The 18,282-nt window shown below is 27.5% G+C and overlaps 2 protein-coding genes across 4 annotated transcripts; one reads left to right on the top strand and one right to left on the bottom strand.

Moving 5' to 3' along the window:
• Positions 1 to 676: 676 nt before the first annotated feature.
• LOC108772439 (heat shock factor protein) lies at positions 677 to 12,474 on the top strand. Of its 2 annotated transcripts, XM_018537963.1 has the most exons (11): positions 677 to 785; positions 6,329 to 6,437; positions 6,541 to 6,665; positions 7,455 to 7,778; positions 7,859 to 7,941; positions 8,193 to 8,351; positions 8,987 to 9,052; positions 10,915 to 11,442; positions 11,564 to 11,669; positions 11,820 to 11,901; positions 12,249 to 12,474. In XM_018537963.1, exons 1-11 carry the CDS (start codon positions 681 to 683, stop codon positions 12,431 to 12,433), a joined length of 1,872 nt encoding a protein of 623 aa, XP_018393465.1. In that variant the 5' UTR covers positions 677 to 680; the 3' UTR covers positions 12,434 to 12,474. The 2 variants fall into 2 exon arrangements, with proteins under 2 accessions (XP_018393465.1, XP_018393466.1); XM_018537964.1 differs by lacking the exon at positions 8,987 to 9,052.
• A 4,267-nt stretch (positions 12,475 to 16,741) lies between these two features.
• LOC108772454 (UPF0184 protein C9orf16 homolog) lies at positions 16,742 to 17,628 on the bottom strand. 2 transcript variants are annotated; one of them, XM_018537980.1, is made up of 3 exons: positions 17,588 to 17,628; positions 17,298 to 17,517; positions 16,742 to 17,028 (listed from the first exon to the last, which is right to left on the bottom strand). In XM_018537980.1, the coding sequence occupies exons 2-3, from the start codon at positions 17,515 to 17,517 to the stop codon at positions 16,859 to 16,861; spliced, it is 390 nt and encodes a 129-aa protein (XP_018393482.1). In that variant the 5' UTR covers positions 17,588 to 17,628; the 3' UTR covers positions 16,742 to 16,858. The 2 variants fall into 2 exon arrangements, with proteins under 2 accessions (XP_018393482.1, XP_018393483.1); XM_018537981.1 differs by having other exon boundaries at positions 17,316 to 17,617.
• Positions 17,629 to 18,282: the final 654 nt, after the last annotated feature.

The raw sequence follows: 18,282 nt of genomic DNA, 5'->3' as shown, positions 1-18,282 counted from the left end.
GACCCATTCGGAGAGGCGCATATTACATTTCCACCATTGGTCCATGTTTTGTAGCGAGACTGAGTGGAGTTTCCTTGTGGGTGCTTTCCAGCAAGGACAGAATCAGACACTGTGTAACACAGAGAATCGTTTCATCCTCGTTTAACGTAGGCAAACAACAGGGATGCAATGATTCACTGCGTTACACAGTGTCTACTTGTGTCGTAGCTGGAAAGCAGCCTATATCTTCCTTCATGTGCAAGAGTTATGTCTGTGCTCCCCGCTTTATCAAATAACGAAACAGAATGACAAAATAGTAAAAACTTAAGGCTGCATTTAGTAACTATATCTTACAATATTATTTTTGTCGGTCTCTGAATATTAAACAAGGATAAACCGGGATAAACTGATGATACGTGGTCCACTAAGGAACAGTTTCTGAACACGCCTAACTGTCCAGCGACCAATGAGAATTCGAGGTTCATTTGTATCCCTTCTCACCTGTTTCCCCACTCCAATTGCGCACTGCGAAAGTGCGCACTGTGAAAGTGTGCACTGTGCAGCAGAATAACATCGTCAGCGAATCAGCCATTGTCCGATTGTCATTGTGATGTTGGTGGCGAAGGTGCGAGGTTCTCGTGATTAAGCGGCAGATGTACGAGTTATTTCTTCGCGGAGCTAACTAAATACACGACTGCAAGATGCACACAAGATCGGACTTGGGTACAAATGTACCAGCCTTCCTTGCCAAGCTTTGGACGATGGTTGAGGATCCGCAAACCAACAACCTTATTTCCTGGTCATCCGTAAGTATATTGTTATTTACTTAACTATTCGCGTAAGTCCGAACCGGAATTACTTCGCGTAAAGTCATACGTAACAGTACATGTTTGTCAATGTTACACATTCTGATGACTTTCCGGTTTTCGCCTGGCCGAGTAATAACGATCGCATTAACAAAAATCGCATCGACAACCACCGTATCGATAACCACCGCGACAAACAATTACCATGACGATAATTACATTGACAACAATCTCGTTAATTTCTGTGAAACAATCGCATTGATAAACATGTATCATCAAACCGACATCGACTACCTATAGTGTGTTTTCTTTCCAAGAAAGTCTGGTACTTCCATCACATGTACTCATACAGACACATTGCTATTGATTCTTGTGTGTACTGCCAATTGTCACTTGATTCTTTCAATGTTACATTACTCCTATCGAAAGGTCACAGCTAACCTCTGTGATCTCTTTAAGAAAAAATTTCAATATATTATGTAAAATTAGACAAAAGGTATAATCGGAGAGTCACAAGTGTAGATCGTCTTTGGAAAAATCATTTTCTAGACTTATTATTATTAACATACATTTAAATTTAAGGTGTGATAAATGAAACAAATCATGATGTTGATTGAAAAATTTATTGTGTGTTAGTTCCGTTAATTTTATATATTCTACATATTGTTAATATATGGACCCCCTTAGTTCTTGGTGTTTTATGAATAATAAAGTATATGTGTATTACCTGAGGTATAATTTATCTAACGCTGTGAATGTTTTGGTTGATGAATAAAAAGAAAGAATATTTTTAATTGATTACTCAAAGAATACTAAAAAAAAAAAAGCATTTGCAGCATTAAGGCTAGTATTCATAGTCAGTTCTTATATTCAAGACCGTCTTAAGTTCAGTCTTGAAGAAATTAACTTGACATATTCAGATCATATTAACTATATTTCTGTGAATATATTATCTCAATGTATTATTTGCATCATGAAAATATAAAAATAATAGACACATACTCACAAATAATAGACAGTGATATAAATTTACCTATATGGAGAAATGATATGTAATAAAATATTGATAATATTTAGATATAGAAACATTATAGATAACGAATTCAAAAGATTCATCTCTCCCTTGTTAAATTATTGCTTTTATTGTATGTATCTATCTGTAAAGATATTGTATGTAACAACCTTTTTATTAAATAGTATTGCAAGTAATTTCTGTACTATGAAAACATATTAGTCATAAAATATTATGTTTTAATGCAACCTTTTTGGGCACACCGAGTTTTTCTTCACTAATAATCCAGCTGATCATTTTAGTCATTTTCAATCTATCTCGTGTGTCTTGTGTGATAAAATATTATACTTGGCTAATTGCATTTATATCGTATCTGTTTTTATTAAGAAAAATGTAATATTTGATATCTTTTTTATGCACTTGGTGTACATTTTTTTTTTAAGTTTTATATATTATTATATTATTAACATTTATTTAAGGATGTATTGGACTTATTTTTACAAATGTGTTAATATTTATATTTTGAATAAATTATATATAAATGCTCGCACGTGCGCGTTTGTGTGTGCGTGCGTGCGTGTGTGAAGTTGGCGTATCATTTCATGGAAACTCATTAAATATTGAGAGTTTTGAATGTATTTTTAATCGGTAGTCTAAAGTCTTAGGACATTCGCACGGAAAGCAAGAGATCCGGATTTGACTCCTAGCTGAGATAATATTTTTCGCAATGAAAATTAATTATTTATAGATTTTAATATATCATTCAACATTATTAACATCGATTTAATATGCACAGAACAAAAAAAGAGAGCAAATAAAAAATTGTTAAATTGTTAGTCAATTTAACTTGTGATATTACTGCGGTAGTTTAATAGAACTTGCGTTTCAAGTCTGAAAAAAATTTGGGGCGTAATTAAAAATCTATATACGTAATATATAAATTCATACGCAATTATATAAAAACACTCAAGATTCAGCTTGACTGTTAAGACTTATTTCTCATTGATTTTTTATAAGTACTTTTTGGATATTCAAAATAATTTATGTAAAGTTCAAGTTCCATTGCGATTTACTGATTAGTTACAAAGATATAGAATAAATAAATATTTTGTATATTTACTGGACAACTAGTTTATATACATCACAATATAACTTTACATAAATAATCTTGAATAAATAATGTACTTATATCTTATATTAAAAAATTGAATTTTTGTCAATCATTTTATAATACATTTCCATACATTTTTATTAGAACATTAATTAAAAAAAATTATATATTAAAATAACTCATTCGAAATAATAAATTGTCATCAAATTTGTATTATTTTTAAATGTGATTTAGAATAATCTGTAATTTTTTATAATTTTATTATTATATATAAATATGTACAAAATATCCTTAAATTTAAATAAATGAAATCACGATGTTAGCCAAAAAATGTACTATGTATTAGTTCTGTTAATTTTATATATACTATTATCTTTTCACATTTGAAAAATATGATAAATAAAATGTTAGTTTAAGGCCTTTAACTCTTAATGATAGTTGCTTCTATAAGCGAAGTCAGATATTTTAGTTTTCCACTTATCTGTTGTTAATATATAGTCATTCTCCAGTTAATTTTTTTTAGTATTCTATGAATAATGAAGAACGATACATGCATTACCTGAGGTCTGATTCATCTAATGCTTTTTAATTGACCAATCAAAGAATGTTTCAAAGAATTTGCAGCATTGAGTGGATCGTACTTTAAATTAAAAACACCATATACTTTGAACTATATTTGAAAACGTATGAATCAGAATATAAAGACATATAAAGGTGATATTTTAATTTGATCCACCATTTTCTAATAATTGACTACAATAAAAACTTTCTCGTCATTCGAAAACTTCTTTATTCTCTTTTCACATTCGAAAAATATGACAAATAAAATAAATGATGCTTTTAGTTTTCTACCTGGGTAACAATAACATTATTAACAAAAGGTACATCGATCCATCATACCATCTGTTACAATGTTCTTTTTCTTTCAATTCATTGTTTGAATTTCGGTTGAAGCTGAAATTGGCCCAGAGAGTTATCCCAGAATCACTGAAATGCAGGGCCAACTCAAGAGTAAAGTACCATGTAATAGCTAATCTCAATTGATTTTTCCTGTAGTTTTGCAATAGATCGCATATTCACAAAAAATGTAGTGCCAACAGTCAGATTAACAAAATATTTAATAATACTTAAAAACAAAAACTTTAAGCATTTAGGTATCGTGTTACTTTACTTTTGAGTTGCAGTACTAGCGCTCACATTAAAAAATTATTTAAAAATACTTAGACGGAATTATCGCTAAAACCTATTCTCCGTAGAACTTTCCGAAAACAAAAGAATTTCGTAATAAAATATATTGTTTTGGAACTTATAGGGTATCTTAGAGCCGGTGGATTAAGATTTATTTAAAAAATGTTTATATGCCAGAAATGTATAAAAACTATTGTTAAAATCTATCAGGAACTATAGAATTCTTCGAAACAGTAGAATTTCGTAATAAAAATTAATTTTTGCGATACTTGGGGTGCCTCACAAAGTTGGCATCCCTTTTTAAAAAATTTATTTTTTTAATTAAATCAGTAGAGTTATTGTTCAAATTTATCAGGAACTGTAGAATTGTGCGGACTGTAGAATTGTAGAGCAACTTGAAGATGCAAACGGAACAGGATATAAAATTTTTACCTTAACTCGAAAATACTGACAAATTGAATTACAGCAACAAATAAATTGTAGCTATAAATAAATTGTAGTCAAATGATTTATAAATTTGAGTATGATCTCTTTTTTAATTGTATATATGATACAGCATTAAGTATAGCATCCTAATTAAATTAAATTAATATCCGCTCAAATAAATTTCCAAATTAAACTTTAATATACCTCCCAGGTCAAGAACACATATACCGGTATTATAATGAATTTATATATATTTCTAACATCTAGTATAAGCTCAATGTGTTCTTGACCTGGGAGGTATTTTAAGTTTAATTTGGAAATTTATTTGAGCGGATATTAATTTAATTTAATTTGTTGTACGCTGGTCTCACAATGCGTGGGGAAATAATTAAGGGGAGTTTATTTCAAATTATTATAGTTGCGTTTTAAAGACCGGCTGTGTTCGGCGCGCAATTTGGGGGAACCTTTCAACGTCTATTACTTAAAAATATTGCGAAGAATATTACTACGTCGACTCGCCAGCAGAGGTCTATGGATATTCGTAAAGTTTCTCGCTAGTGCTGAAATACGCGCATATCTGTATATATAGAATCTCGTTTTAAGAACTAAAACAGGCGTCTAAGGTAGGCTCCCACTACATTACCTTACTGATGAGTCCAGTAGTGGAAGCCGGGACGAAACGCCAACTTGTGATATTCTTCGCAATATACTAAATTAATTTTAATTATTCGATTGGGGCTGTTGAGGACTTTGTAAAGTCGAAACTGTCCGTATATACCGGTATTATAATGAATTTATATATATAGCATCCTAATCTTTAATGGCCAGAACTATTTCTTAAACCTATCAGAAACTCTGGAACTATTGAAAATCTATTCAGAACTCTGAAAAAAAAAAAATTTTTTTTTTAATAATGGGGATCTAGCTTCACAGGGGTCTATTCAGTGATATTTTGAGATTATAATGAGGCTTAGCGCTTTAAGACTGGAGTATAAATTTTTGTACACACATAAGACACAATACATAAAGCATAATCAATCGGAGGTTTTCATTTCATAAAGGAAAAACTCTGATTAATTCTCTTAAATCTATTCTACATATGCTTTTTGTGTTTTATTTCTTGTTTTTTGCTATTTTTTTTACATTTTGTGATTTTGCTTTTTATTCCGTTTTTTGTTTTCTGTCGCCTGAGAAAAGTTAACGTACTTTGGAAGAAACAAAAAATGCATAGCAAGAATTATACTTGTAAGAAAAAAAAAAAACGATTACAAAAGAGAAGAAGCAAGGAATAGGAAACAAAAAGCATAAGCTGGAAACACAATAGGCACAGGTAATAGGCACAGGCAATAGGTACAGGTAACTGGGAATAATGATCCCTCCAATCAGAGCTCTGAGATATAAGTTCGATATTATATCCCAGAGCTCTGATTGGACGGATTATTATTTCTTGTTGCCTATGCCTATTGCCTGTGCCTATTGTGTTTCCAGCTATATATTGTAGAATAGGCTTTATACATTATAAAAAAATGTTTTAGCCTTTATTCTTGAAAAATGAATATTTATGCATGTGAATGAAAACACTATGGACAATATACTATTTTTATAAAAGTAATATACAATTTTTCTTTTTGTCGCTGTACTAAACTATACTAAAACTTTATCTCGTTTTTGCAAAACTTCATATACATATCTATTTCATTTTAAATAGTGTACACTAATTCAGCTACAAAAAACAGTCTTATGAACGATGTATACTTTGTCATAATTTGATGAGAATTCCAATACATTGGTTAATATCTTTTTCAGATTGGAAAAAGCTTTTTTATTAAAAATCAATCGCAGTTTACATCCGAGTTATTACCATATTACTACAAACATAGTAATATGGCTAGTTTTATTCGACAGCTAAATATGTGTAAGTTTTTGCAATTTTTAACTTTTTTTTAAAACATAGATAATACAACAAAATAACAATAACAATGAAAAATATTTATTAATGTTCTTTACTTACGTGTTAGATGGATTTCACAAGATGGTATCTGCAGAATTGGGCGGCCTAAAATGTGATAAAGATGAAATGGAGTTTGCGCATCAGTACTTTTGCAAAGGTTTACCTCATTTAGTAGAGAATATTAAAAGAAAAGTAAGTATATTGAATTAAGTAAAGATAATGTGTGTGTGTGTGTGTGTGTGTTTTATAATAATTCGATTCTTTATTCTTTATTTTTTTAAGAGATTAAAAATTAATTCAGAAAAGTTTCAGCAATATATATGCAGTATAAAGGATTTTCTATATTTAATAAAATATATTTATACGATACAATATAGTATCAAATTAAAAAAACTCTATATATATATATACAGAAACATATCTTGAATTTATTACTATATTGTGCGCGCGCGCGCGATATATTCAATTTTTCTACAAAAATTATATATAGAATTTAAAGTTGGAGCTTCGTAATAGCACGCCCTTTAGACCTCCTAACTTAATAACGAGATTGTCCTAACTTTTAAATCATGAAATTCAGGGTCCTGAGAACTGTTATCTCCCCACTCACGCTAATCACATGTGTCTAATGCGTATTGAAGGGATTTTATGCGCTAATTCGAAGTTTGCTATTACGATGTTCCAGTGTGATGTAATGACATAGTATGACATACAGAGTAATCCCGAACGTTTCAGCCAGACTTCAAGATTTTATCTTCGAAGTTTAAAAATCTTGAAGTTTGGCTGAAACATTCAGAGTCACCCTGAATTTTTCTTTTCTTTTAAATCCTTTAAAAAAAGCAAACTAGGAAGTGTATAAAAAATGTCTTTCTAATTAAATTCACAAAAAAGATGCAAGTTTAAATGCAAATCTAAATTGTAAAAGATTAAATGTTACGTTAACATTTTTATAACGGAATTAAATCTGTCTTCTCTTATTAGGTTACATCTAACAAAAGTCAAGATTTATCTTCTTTTAAACCCGAAATACTGGAAATGATGTTAACTGAAATAAAAGAAATGAAGAGTCGTCAAGACAGTATGACTACTAGTTTAAAGGAAATAAAAATGGAAAATTCAACATTGTGGACAGAATTAATGATATTGAGACAAAAACATTTGAAGCAGCAACAAATTATTAATAAATTAATTCAATTTCTTGTTACTCTTGTACAACCATCTAGGAGTGGACTACCTGTTAAAAGACGATATCCATTAATGATAAATGATTCAAATCGTTTACATAAACGAAGTAAATTGTCTAAGGTAATATTGTAATTTAAAATTATTGTATTTAACTTATGTTTATTTTTTAATTAATTAACATAATAATAATTATTTTGTAGTCGCAAGAGTCTCCTACAGGACCAGTAATTCATGAACTTGATGCATCGGAACCTGATGTGGATTCAGACTACATTGTTGCTGAGTACGTGAATGAATTTAACATATATTGCTTATCTTAAATATAATTCAAATTTGGTTATTTGGTATTAGTGTTTTATAATAAAGTTGTTAGCGATCAGGAAAAACCAGGAAAAGTCAGAGAATTAAGAAATAGGGAAAACTGGAACTTAAGGAATTGTTTTCCTGTTTCGCTAACAACCCTGTTAAAGGAGTAGAAGACTCAATATATGGATAAAGAAAAAATACCATCTTAATTATAATCATTTATTTTAGCATATTGAAAAATGAAAATCCAACCGTTCAAAGTCCACAAGAACATACTGAAATACTGACAGATGAGGAAAATATGGGGATTGTAAATACATTTGAAGATACCGTTCAGAATCCTAAGGTTGAGACAAAGAGAAAACGTGCTTGCAAAGGCAAAAAGAAGTAAGTTTAACTTATATTATATTTTTAATGAGCGTACTTTTATACGTGTAAAATAATTTCTAGAATAATTCATTATATATGAAACAAACATTAACATAATAGAACATTATATACATAATATTATACAGTATATGCAGAAAGTATAGACACATAAAATTATTCTTTATAAAATTTTAAATTGATCCTTTTTAGAAAAAATATAACAATACATAAAATGTTCCGATATTCTTATAAATAGAAAATGAAAGTAAAACTTATTGCTACAAAAAATCTCACTTTAAATTTATTTACTAATTGTAAGTATTAAATATTAAAATTTTGATTAAGAAAATGTTGTCTCAACATTTTCTATGAAGGAAAAGTTTCACACTAAAAATGATCTTACTAAGTGTGTGCGTGTGCGTGCGTGTGTGTAATTAGTAGTATAAAATATCAGAAATTTGATATAGATCATAAAACTAATTGAATAAAAGTTATTATGTGTGTGATAATCTATGCACAAATATTCAAAAAATTCAAGTCATTAAAATTTGTTTCAGCTAATAATTCTATTTACTAATCAGTTGCATTTAGTAGAATTTAATAATATTTAGAAAAACTTTTGCATTATATTGATCAAATTTAAATATTATTAGGAGGAAAAACAAAGTGCCTGTCAGAATTTTCATTCCAACATTGGAAAACGGAAAAAAATCAACAAGGTTAACTTAATTTTTGTTTATTGGTGTTCTGAGAATAGCTTGTACTTATTTTATTATATTAGAGTCATTATTGATGTATACTATTTCTTGCATGAGTCAGATTTTTGTGATTGTATTGTAGAAATATAAGTTCAAAATTTTTTTGTATATAATAAGGAATAGGGAGAAGGCGGGGAAATACATTTTTATAATTTTATCGATATTTTCAATGGCGAAAGAGAGACGGAACATGTATAACTTTTTAAAATTATACATATTTTCGCTACAGAAAATACCGAGATACATACATAGTAGTTTGATATTCATATATTTTTACTATGCTGCATGTTAAATATTTTCTTATATTTAAATATACCATTATACAATATTATTTTTTATTTTTTAAGTATCACTTCAGTATTAATTTTACAATACTAGGTCTGTTCTTTTTAGCTAAAGTTCTTACTTGATTCCATGTTGGAAAGAAAATGAGAAAAGATAAACTGTGCAAGAAGCTCAGCTAAAAAGAATAGGCCTCTGGATATCTTTTTCATTAATAGAACATCAGAGTTACTTAATATCTAATATAAATATGCTTGTATTATTATTTGTATTTTTCAATTTATATTATATAACTTCAATGAAATATTAATTAGATTTGCTTACACATATAAATCATTTTGAATTGGATTAGACACATGCCTGTATGATTCTTTGGTAAAACTTTTCCTTTATACAGCCAGTTTCAAATGACTTCCGAGTCATTAATAATTAACCTTAACTTTAAGAAAGTCAAGGTTATTGACCTTTTTTGTCCCTCGCTATTCATTAAAAAATTATTAACAAAAAAGTTTGAAAACTGATGACTCTTACTCTCCTCCTCCTGTTTTAAGGGCGCATGTCTTCCACATGCGAAGCGACTCTCACCCTACCTCCCCTGCTTTATGAGCGCAGGACTTCTATGCAAAGTAACTCTCATCCTACCTTCCCTCTGCTTTGGGGACGCACGACTTCCATGCGAAGCGATTTTGATTCTTATATTTTTTGTTATTTTTTAGTTATTAGCGCAATGAATAAGACAAGAAAGTGGCATGCTTGGTGGTTGTGATGTGATAGTGGAAGTCGAATTTCAACGAGAGAATACCATAATTTTTTAGATTAATGGCTTCCTTATATCCATTTAATATATCATCAAGTAATGAATAAAATGTAATACATTCTTTATGTTGGAATATGTATGTTGTGTTAAAAAAAGTGTCTTATTCGTAAAAACGTTTTTATTAATAACTTTTTAACGAATAGCAAGCGACGGAAAGGTCAATAATCTTAACATTCTTAATCAAGGTCAAGGTAACTCGGAAGCCATTTGGGGCTAGTTGTGTAAAGGGAAAGTTTTACCAATTCTTTTTTTACTGCGATTAATACTGTCACTTTACGTTATTAATATTTCCTTATAAATATTTATCCTGAATATGCATTGATGAGATCATAATCTTTATACATATCTCATATAAAAATAATATACTGTTTATTTTATGTATTGAAAGAGAATGGTAAAAGAAGAGATGAGATATTCTTTTGCTATTAGAAAAAAATTGTTTTTTTTATTTTAATCTTTGATTTTAATATATTAATCCATAAACATTATCTTTATTTGATAGTTATGGTATATTTATCACAAAATTTTTTTGAATAATATAATAGATTGCATGAATTTTTATTTCTTATGTTCTGTTTTGTAACATATACACAGTTTTTTCTATATTTTACAATTCTATTGGAATATGGTAATATATTTAAGTATTTAATAATTTATATATTATAGATAAGAGAATTTAAGCTTGAACGTCTAAAATAAAAATGGAAATTGATCTTATTTATAGAGAAGAATTGCATATGCTTGAAATCTCCGATGAAGACGAGCCTGTGAGTTTACTGAAAAATGCTTCCATTGGTTCTAAACCAGTACCTACAGCGTCTATGCGTAGTTCTAAACTCGCAGCGATGGCAGCAAATATTAAATCTCAAGTTGCTGACAATGATGCAGATTCAGCTGATTTGGAGGATACTATGGAAGTTTTGGACAACAATTCATCAATAGTGAAATTAGAAAATATAATTACCTCGGAAATGTTAATTACCTCGGAAATGCTCCATAATAGTAACATTCAAAATAATCTTGAGAATGAAGAAAACAGTAACAGCAATCCTAATAAAATGAATAAGATGATTAATCAAACTGATAACGAAAGAAGTATTTTAGTAACAAATAACATTGAGCAATACAATAAAAAAAGTATAGTACAATCACAAACAGAAGATAATAGTTATGACAGAGCAGGCGCAAGTTCATCGAAAGATTTATTGGTGAGCTGTGTCAATTCCTCTGGAATATCTGAGACCAATTACAGGTTAGAATCAACATTTTCCATCCTTTTTAGAAAGTGTTTTACTCTACCTTATGCTTCATATCTAATATTTTTTAAAAGTAAATATTATATTTTAATTTATTTTTATTTTATGTATATATAGGGAAGAACTAAACAATCATGTAGAAACAGCGCAGAATAACTTGGACAATTTTCGTGAAGTGTTCCTAAGTGATAATTGCAACTTGGATGCTAATACTTTACTTGAAGTAAATATAAAGCTATATTAAAATTAAATTTTTTACATATCAGAAACAGAAAAAAAGAAAAAATTGCAAGAATAACAATTAAAGATTCTTTATTAAAAAAAAGCACATTTACTAAAAATGCTAATATTGATATTTTTTCTTTTTTAACAGTTGTTTAATACTGAAGATGCGATGACGTTTGGATTATCAATTAATTCAGAATTGAATCCACATTGTAGCAGAGAAGATGATGGTAAGTTTATAATTTTTGTTGTTAGAATTTAAACTTTATTCTAATAAAATTTATATTTTTTCGTTTAGAAAAATTTATGAAAAGGTTGCAAGTGTAATAAAAAAGTCCTAAAGAATGAAATTATATAATTAAATATAACAATTAACATATACCTACATACACACGTGTATTTTTAAATATTAAATATTTAATTTAATCTAATATTTATTTAAAAAAAATATATAATGCTTTTTATATTTATTTATTACATCATATGTTATTATAAAACTTTAGAAAGAAGTTTATTTAATTCTATAAAAGTTATGAGACAATGTACAGATATTAATTTCAATAATTTACTGTTACAGATGCTGTCAATGCATCTGCTGGTGGCGAACTTATGACGTATAATCCTCCATTAGAATTCGACGACATGTTTATGGGAAATGATACGAATCTATTAGATTTACAGATGACTGGTCTTTATACTAATTCTATGGATTTCGAAGATTCTAAGAATCATGCACTTCTTGATACGTCTGGTAACCAATAATGCGAATTTAAAATCGTAAACATGCTTAATTAAGAAGTAGAAAAGTTTTCTTCTCATATTTGACATATTTTGTAATTTGTTTCTTTTCCTATTTTTTCGATTTTTTTTTTCAAATTCAACCATATAATTAGATTCGCTCGTTTTCTGCAATGTAAAGTATAAAGAAAAAAAACGGTAAATCGAGCAGTAATAAGATTTTTTATAAAATAAATTTCTAATTTACAATGTTAATGCAACATAAAAATAAAACATCTCATTACCGCTTGATTTAGACCGTTTTTTTCTTTATACTTCAACTATATAAATTTAATATTTATTACATTTACTATGTTTATTATGATTATCAACATTATGATCAAATTAAAATTATTATCCTAAATATTAAAAATAAATTAGCATTTTTTGAAATTAACATTTAAAAAAATCATTCAAAAGTGTACAGATAAATTACAGATTAGTTACTGTTGCATTAAATTCTTTTAATGGATTTTCTTTTGTAAGGATATAAACACGATTGATATCTTATTAGAACATAGAATTATTACAGCTAAAAACAAAAAAAATCTCAATATACATTTTGTAATCAGTATGATTTTATCGATTCAACATATAACAGATGTCATTATGTTTCTAACGTGCTCAGTATAAGAAATTGAATTTGCACTGGACAAAATTTAAGGACATAAATTGAAATTAATATCTTCTATATTTAATAACATTTATATAAATTATGACAGTTATTTCTTTTATGTTTCTATTAACATAAATTAGAAATATTTATAATTACATGAGAAAGTAATGCAACTGTAATACAAATATCTTCATCGATTATTTGTTTATAATAAAATCAAAACAGTAAATATATCACTGAAATGAGTAAAATTTTGTAATAAGTAAAATTGTAAGAATTATTCGATTTAGGTTTTGATTCAATTAAAATTAAAATTTTGCAATATTTATGCATATAAGTAAGCTTTAAATTCACAGTGTGTATTATGATTATATGTTCGCATTACAAATACATTACAAAAATTTATGAAAAACTGAAACAACTATGTACAAAAATGTTTTTAAAGAATATACTACAGATAAATACTTTCTGTGTGATGCATACAATAGAAAGATTAAAGATTAAATGAAAAAAAGTTACAGAATATAAGTACACTCTTATAAATTTGCTGTTGTTATCAATGCGCTTTATGTTCATCTAATTTTTGAAATAAGGATATTTATTTATCTCATAATTTACATAATATTTGTTTAGAGTATCCATGCAAAACTTTGCACAAATAGCATTAGATTTATCATAAAAGAAAAAAACTTAATCATTAAACTTTTAAAAATACAGTAAATTCAATAGAACATATTACAAAACATTCATGTACATATACACAATTTCCTTTTGTATACAATATTCTTTCTTTTATCTATATTTTTTTATTATATTTAATATAACTTATTTAAACCTATCTTTCTTTTAGTTTTTTGATAGAAATCATCTACTGTGTTTGATTTTTGATTACTTAAAAATGAATGATAATTTGCAGAATAAGATATAAAGTGCACTGTTACAACTCCTTTGTAATTTACCATCAAACTTAAAGTAAGAATATTATTTTTGTGACAATATAACTTAAGTTACTTAAGTTATGAAATAAAATACATAATGAAACCAATAATGAAAGAATCTTGATATTGTTATAAAAATTATTAAATATTGATTATCTATAAATTTTCGCAATTTAAATGTGAAATTTTAAAATCTTTTGTTCTTACTTTGTATATAATATTCTGATAGAAAACCTTTTTTTCTCTTATTTTGTATGTAAATAGATTTAAAGCTTCATAAAAACAAATATAGAATAATGTTATATCTTTTCATATTCTATGTAAGGAATGAGTTCGTTACATTGATAAATTTGCGTATACATAGAATTATCTTAGTTTGTAAAAATATAAGTAATAATGTAAGTAAGTTAAGATTTCAGTGTTTTTTATATAATAGAAAAAAATTTTCCAATAGAAAACCAATATTCTATTGATTATAATTTTAAATCTCCAAATAATATGAATATTTTGATGATTAAAATCTTTATTTATGTAAAATGTTCAAATAATCAGCATATTTATGCACTTATGAACTTTACAATTGTTAATTCGTATATTATATATATATATATGTGTATATATAACTTATAATATATTATATATTATAAATATATATATAACATATATATATGTGTATATATAACCTATAATATATAATATATTATAAATATATATATAACATATCTGCTGGCAGCTAATATAAAAAATAAGATTATTTAAACATTTATTTAAATATTAAATAATATATTTTGTATTCAGATTTAAACACTGAAATCTTAGTCTTGAATCTTTATTAATAAGTTAATAATCTTGTAATGTTTTTCTGTACTGTTAACCTGTCCGATAAGAATGTATCAATTTACTTGACCCTTAAGCGCTATAATGATAAATTGATTGATTGTATTAATCGTGTATGTAATAATAATTTTACTACCATTTATTCAATGCATTTGCAACAGACGGCTCGAATTATATATGTATGCGTAAAACATGCAGAAAGTCAACATTACATGTGAGAATATCTTTATCATGTTTTATTTTGATTTAGAAATAGGAAACTTTTATCACAAAAAAAGTAAAGTTCATACATATTATTTTAAGATCTGTATAAAATCTTATGTAATTCTATATATACAATCAAAAGTTAACAATTTTCTTTTAATAAAAGTATTACATCTTAAGCCCGATCTACAATTACGTAGTTGTAATTGTAAGAATTGACCAATTGAATACGAGGAGAACATCCAACTGTGATCGGAGAGAGAGAGAGGATTCTCAAACCCATTCTACAATTGCGTAAGCGTAATTGTAAATGGTTGTAGTTGTATTAACCAATCACAGGCAAATACGAAGAAAATGTTCGACTGTGATTAGTCAATTCTTACAACTATAACCACTTACAATTACGTTTACGCGATTATAGAATGGGTTTTACGACTACGATCACTTACAACTACGTTTACGCAATTGTAGATTAGACTTTACTATTAAAGTTTTTAAGAACTTTTTAAAAGTTGTAGATTTCTTTCTAATACATCTTTAATTATGAGTCTTTTCTCAACATATGATAAATATCTATTTAATATAATAGAATGATTTGTATGCTGAGATTATTTATATATTTTTCTATTTAACAAGATAGATTTGTCTGTTAAAACTAAAGTTTATATTTGATGAAAAATATTAACTGTGGAGAGCGTATTCATTTATAACAAATGTATATGTTACATAATTCTGCTACAGCACTATTTAAGAAATCACAGATTGTAATGCTTCAAAAAATTAATGGAAAATGCAAATGGAGAAATTGAAGATTATGAATTACTTGGTGTTGCGCTTTGTGATAAATCACTATTAATTGCACTTAATATGTGTATATATTGTAAAGAAGATTATTTAGAAATAACTAGGGGCCACAAGAGACAGTTAGATTGTCGAGATATTCACCTACTAAAACTACTTAAGTAATTAATATTATAAGAATTTTTCTGCATGTGGATTTATAAAACACACCGTTTATATTAGTTCACTGATTTTTACCTCTAACATTTTTAAAAAGTACTTGTTCTTTACTATTAAATATATGATAACTAATTAGCATTATATTAAAAATACTTTTACTACTATCGACAGTTATATTAAATCTGTTTGTTTATATGCAAATAAAATTTACATAACTGTTCATGTGCATTTGTTGTTTATTTCAATATTTCCCTCTGTTTCTGCACATTATACGAATTGTCACAGAACTAGTTTTATACGAATATACAAAAATGATTACATTATGTATTTTTTCTTTAGAAATATTTTATCTAAACGCGCGTTTTATTATTTTTAAGAATTTTTTAATTTAATTTTAATATATAACTGTCAAAATTAATACATATTTATAACAAAAAGAGATTGTGTATGTTTCATTATTTTTCAAATAAAATATTAAAATTTAATAAAAAATTTGCATTGCGTGCAAATTTTGCATAACAGAAGAATTTTTTTTAATTACAATTGCAATTTAATTAGTATCGATATATGTAATAAATAAAAATGCATCAATACTTTCAAATATATGTGTATACATATACATATAATTATACAATACTAAATTAACTCGATTTTATTTTTGTAGGAATGTTAAAGTTTCTTTACCTAATTACTGACAAATATAATTTGATTGATCAGGATAGATTATAAAATGTTCTTCATTTTTACAGATACATGAAACAATGCGCGTTTACAAGATTAAAAAATAATACTTGAGGGTATTTTTAGACAACATATTAAATTAGCAAATATGATTTTCTAAGTACAGAGTAATTATTACTTCGATTGTTGTTTTTCGACTTGTAGTGATTCCTGGAACTGTTTCCTAGCTTCACGATTAGATTGCAACAGTTCTGTTAATTGTGCATGTATATCATCGTTTTTCCTTTCCAAATGATCCAAGGCAGTTTGCAAATGATCCAACTCGGCCTCTAATGCCTTTATACCTGCATATGACATATTAATGATATACACCTCTTCGTTCACTTGATTTCAAGAGTATTCTATAATGGCATCAATTATTGACAGAAAACTTGATTTAAAAGCTTTAAGTACTTTTTTTATTTCTCAAATTATTTATGCATCACATATATCTATGCGTTTACATTTAGGTAACAATGTATAACAAAAATAAGGTGCTCTGTAGATGTACAGAACGTTATTGTTAATTTTTGAATCTTCAACATTTACTTGAAAAAGTTGACAATATGCCTACTTGTATCAATATATACACCTTCTTCGGGATACGCATCATTCTCGAGATACTCGCAAATGTCATCGGAAAGTTCCTCGTTCTCGGCGTTGTCCATTTCCTCGTCGACGTCATAATGATTAGTTTCCTCCGTTTGTACTGTCTCCTCCATATCTCCTTCCTTTTTCATTTCCTCCGGTGCTGGATACTCGTCTCTGACCATATTTTTTTCTTCCACTTGCATCTGAGAATCAATCAGCTGACTTTATGGTTAAAGTATATACATATCTACATATATAGGTGAAAAGTCATACGGAGTCTCGTGATGTAAGTAAAGTCGGTCGTGTTGCTTGCACTTTTTACACTCATTGTCAGTATCTTTGTTTTCTTTTTTTTTAACGCCCAAATATATTTTTATCTTGTTTAACATGAAAAATTTCGGAAAAATTTAAGCAACATGATTAAATTAATATTAAGATTATAGTTAAATTATTAACCGGCGATCGATACAAATTGACTTATTTTTAGCAGCTTTGCAATTTCTGTAAAATTCTAATATATACATTTATATCCTAAGGAAATTAATGATAAGATGAATCATATTAAAGAATTTTGCAAAACTGTTTTCTCTGCTGAAAGCAGCTAATTTTTTTATTGTTTTATATTTGAGATTGATTTATATAATATCGACCGTCGTTTCGGCAATCTCATTATGTACTTTGCAATGTTCTCGATAGATGTCGCGTGTACCGTGATCCTCGCGAAACGCGGCGAAACGCGATTTGAATTGTTCCGTTACTTTTCATGATTACTATTTACTAAAAGTGAATCCTAGAAACGAAAAAATATCTCGAATTTCTCTCGTAGAGCATCAGTTCATTGTAACGCATTGAATATCACGTGTACTCGTTATTCTACGCTGATATCACGGTTTTGTAATTCTGGCCTGAAAAATCGGTGGAAAATTTCTCCTCCGCCATATTGCGCCAAGGTGTTTCTTCGTTGCAAA

The sequence above is a fragment of the Cyphomyrmex costatus genome, unplaced genomic scaffold, assembly GCF_001594065.2.
Source record: "Cyphomyrmex costatus isolate MS0001 unplaced genomic scaffold, Ccosl1.0 scaffold189, whole genome shotgun sequence".
Classification (NCBI taxonomy): domain Eukaryota; kingdom Metazoa; phylum Arthropoda; class Insecta; order Hymenoptera; family Formicidae; genus Cyphomyrmex; species Cyphomyrmex costatus.
The sequence above is the reverse complement of the archived record's forward strand: the minus strand, read 5'-3'. Positions and strand labels throughout refer to the sequence as shown.